Source organism: Nicotiana attenuata, unplaced genomic scaffold (genome assembly GCF_001879085.1).
Source record: "Nicotiana attenuata strain UT unplaced genomic scaffold, NIATTr2, whole genome shotgun sequence".
NCBI classification, from domain to species: domain Eukaryota; kingdom Viridiplantae; phylum Streptophyta; class Magnoliopsida; order Solanales; family Solanaceae; genus Nicotiana; species Nicotiana attenuata.
This window is the reverse complement of record NW_017671683.1, coordinates 227281-230852: the sequence shown is the minus strand read 5'-3', so window position 1 is coordinate 230852 and position 3572 is coordinate 227281. Positions and strand designations below refer to the sequence as shown.

Here is a 3572-nt window from a genome sequence, read left to right as displayed (position 1 = left end):
AATCATCTCAAAATTCATGGTAGATTGAGATGTACGAGCCTCCGAAGTAAGACATGCGCAACAGAATTTCTTCTTCTTCGCGAACGCGAGTCTCTCTTCGAGAACGCGAAGAACAAAACCCCAGAACCCAAATCCTTCTTCGCGAACGCGTGGGGACCCTCGCGGACGCGAAGAACAATTCCAGATCCCAGCTTTAGCTATTGCAAAACAGCCCGAAATGATCCGAAACCACCCCGAACACACCCGAGGCCCTCAGGACCTCAACCAAACACGCCAACATATCCCATAACATTATTCAAACTTGTTCCAACCTTCGGAACGCTCAAAACAACATTAAAACACCAGATTTGCATTGGATTCAAGCCTAAGAATTTCGAGAACTTCCAAATTTCGTTTTTGATGAAAAATCCAACCAAACCACGTCCGAATGACCTGAAATTTTGCACACACGTCATAAATGATACAACGAAGCTACTAAAACTTTCGGAATTCTATTCCGTCCCCAATATCAAAATCTCGCCTATCAACCGGAGAACGCCGAAATCTCAAGTTCGCCAATTCAAGCCTAAACCTTCCACGGACTTTCAAAATGCATTCCGATCACGCTCCTAAGTCCCAAATCACCTAACGGAGCTCACCAAATCATAAAAATTTCGATCCGAGATCATATACAAACAAGTCAAATCTTGGTCAAACATTTCAAGTTTTAAGTTTTAAACTGAGAATTGTTCTTCCAAATTCATTTTGATAAATCCTGAAACCAAAACAAGCGATTTACATAAGTCATAATACACCACACGGGGCAAATCATGCCCGAGAACTGGCGATCAAAGTACAAAAGCTCAAAACGACCGGTCGGGTCGTTACAACATGGCACAGCTTGAGCTGACCGAGGAAATGACCCTAGAAAGAAGGGTGTGGAGGTGGAAGATTAGGGTGGAAGGTTAGTAGGTAGTTGGGCGTTTCCTCTTGGTCTTCCCTATTTCGATAGTATTAGTGCTAGTATGGTACCCTTTTTTCCTTAGTTTGCTATAGCCGCGTGTCTTGTTCTGTTACTACTTACCTTCGATAATTCCATAGTTTGCTAGCAGGACTTCGTCATATTCTCGTGTGCTGCCTTTGGACTTATCTGTCTAAATATACTATCTTGATATTACTTGTTATCGGTACTATCTTGCTATTCTTTATTTGTTATCTCCGATTTAGTTTTCTAACTATTTGTCTTGCTATCACTTGCTATCAGGGCCCCATTCACCTTCTTTAGCCGAGGGTTATTCGGAAACCCTGGAAGGGTAGGGGTAAGGCTGCGTACACCACCCTCCCCAAACCCCACTTGGTGGAATTATACTGGGTTGTTGTTGCTGTAATAACCTTCACTATGAGTATAAATATAGAGAAACTGAGAAAGTACCTCCTTAGTAATCACTTTAAACTGTAATTGACCCGGAACAAAGTAAAGAACGAAGTGTCTTGACAGTATCAAATGTACTCCTAAAAATTGTGATTTTTATAATGGTTTTGAAATTTTAATTAATACTCATAAAGTATCTCATTATCTATATAATAAAAATAATATCACTTTTTAAAAATAAATTAAGAAAAAGATCATCATGTAAAATGAAACAAAAATATTTCATACGGTTTTTATACGGCTAAGTTTACATATATGTGTACCACACGTGTATCAAACCTTGTTTTTCTCAAACGAAAAGAAAGGTCTCTGTCACCATCGACCAAATTAAAAAGCAAGATGAAAGACTCATTCTCACCATTACCACGTGCTAGAACCCAGAAGTATTTCTTAATCAGTAGGATCTATTTATTGACACAGTCAAGCGGGCCCACTCTTTTCGTAAGCTCACTTCCGTCTGCGCGTCCATATTGTATCCTCCTCCTCCTCTCTTCATAATTCAAATTTATAAGAACAGTACTTAAACAGATTCTACGTACAACCTAAAGCCTCAGCAGAAAACAAGTCAATCGCAACTTCTAGCCACAACGCTCAGCACATACTAGTACACACTACATAAAACTCAGCAATTCACACTTTCTTCAAATGATGAATAACTCAAGTTCATCATGCTCTTCAGTTATTAGGGCGGAAGCTTCTGATGAAGAAATTATCCTATTAGCGTCAAGCAAACCTAAGAAGCGTGCGGGGAGAAAGAAGTTCAAGGAAACTCGGCACCCAGTGTACAGGGGAGTGAGAAGGAGGAACAACGACAAGTGGGTTTGCGAACTGCGTGAGCCCAACACACAGAAGCGAATATGGTTGGGAAGTTACCCAACTGCAGAAATGGCTGCACGAGCTCACGACGTAGCTGCATTGGCCCTTAGAGGAAATCTCGCCACTTTAAACTTCGCAGACTCTGCTTGGCGGTTGCAAGTGCCGGTATCAAAGGATCCCAAGGACTTGCGCCAAGCGGCTGCGAGAGCAGCAGAGGCATTCTGGCCAGGAGAGGAAACTGATGTTAATTCTAGAGGGGCAGCTAATGCTGGCAACGGTCATGAGGAAATGAAGGCAGCAACAGAAGAGAACGCGGCAAATAATTGCATGCAGAATGTGGTGACTGCAGAAAATGTTTTGTATAGCAATTCATGTGGAGAGGTGGGAATGTTTGGGACGCAAGAATGGCAGACAAATATGGAAGAAGGGAGTTTGCTTTCACCAAATCCTTGTTTATTAGGGAGTTGTTTCAGCTGGGATGATGATGTGGAAAGTAATGTTGAGGTGTCATTGTGGAGTTATTCTATTTGATGGCTCATATATACTTTGGAGTATATATATCCATTTTATAATAAGCACGTAGATCATATTCTTTTTTAATCCACGTGGATTATGTTCTCCACATGGCATGTGTTTAAATCTTAAATATGTAATTTTTATCTTTTTAATTCATTAATTTTTTAGTCTATTTTTGCCTGATCGAATTTGTAATTAAAAGACTTAACTAAATTTCAACTATTTAGGATAAATTTTCAATTGGCTAAAAATAATAAATTGTGAGCCAAACTTTTTTTACAAATTAGGCGCAAAAGAGAAGAAATATACCGTTAAAACATACATTCATTGCATTTAAAGAAAAATAAAAAAAATATACAATTTAAACTCCATTATTCTGTAAAGGTTTTTATTTGCGAAAAATAATTGAGCTTTCGCAAAGTTTCTTTACAAATTTGACCCAAACAAGAACACACGGTTAGAATTGTCACGATCCCAGTTCACCCTCACCATCGTGACGGCACCTAGTCTCTACGACTAGGTAAGCCTAAATTGCGGAAGAAAAACCAAATTGCGGAAGTAAAATAATTTAAAACAGAATTAAAGTAATAAACAACGTTTAAAAGTGCCGCTCGGCATACACAATATTCAACTCTCAAAACCAATACTTATTTCCAAGACCCGGAAACCACGAATCACAAGCTAAGAAATACTACATAGCTCTTAACTCCAGAATGTCTAACAAGAACAGAAAATACAGAAGGGCTAATACTAAAAAGCAAGAATAGAAAGGGACTCCTCGGTCTGTGGACGCGGCAGATATACCTCGAAGTCGCTAGAGCAATCGCCT

At 39.5% G+C, this 3572-nt stretch overlaps 1 protein-coding gene across 1 annotated transcript; it reads left to right on the top strand.

Annotated features, from left to right (window-relative positions):
• The first annotated feature begins 1920 nt into the window (after positions 1–1920).
• LOC109209684 (dehydration-responsive element-binding protein 1E-like) lies at positions 1921–2888 on the top strand. The gene has a single exon (XM_019373002.1). The coding sequence runs from the start codon at positions 2057–2059 to the stop codon at positions 2756–2758; it is 702 nt and encodes a 233-aa protein (XP_019228547.1). The 5' UTR covers positions 1921–2056; the 3' UTR covers positions 2759–2888.
• The last annotated feature ends 684 nt before the right edge of the window (positions 2889–3572 follow it).

What these genes read in the sequence shown, in the direction of transcription:
- LOC109209684 (XM_019373002.1), top strand. Translation starts at nt 2,057, where the DNA reads ATGATGAATAACTCAAGTTCATCATGCTCTTCAGTTATTAGGGCGGAA.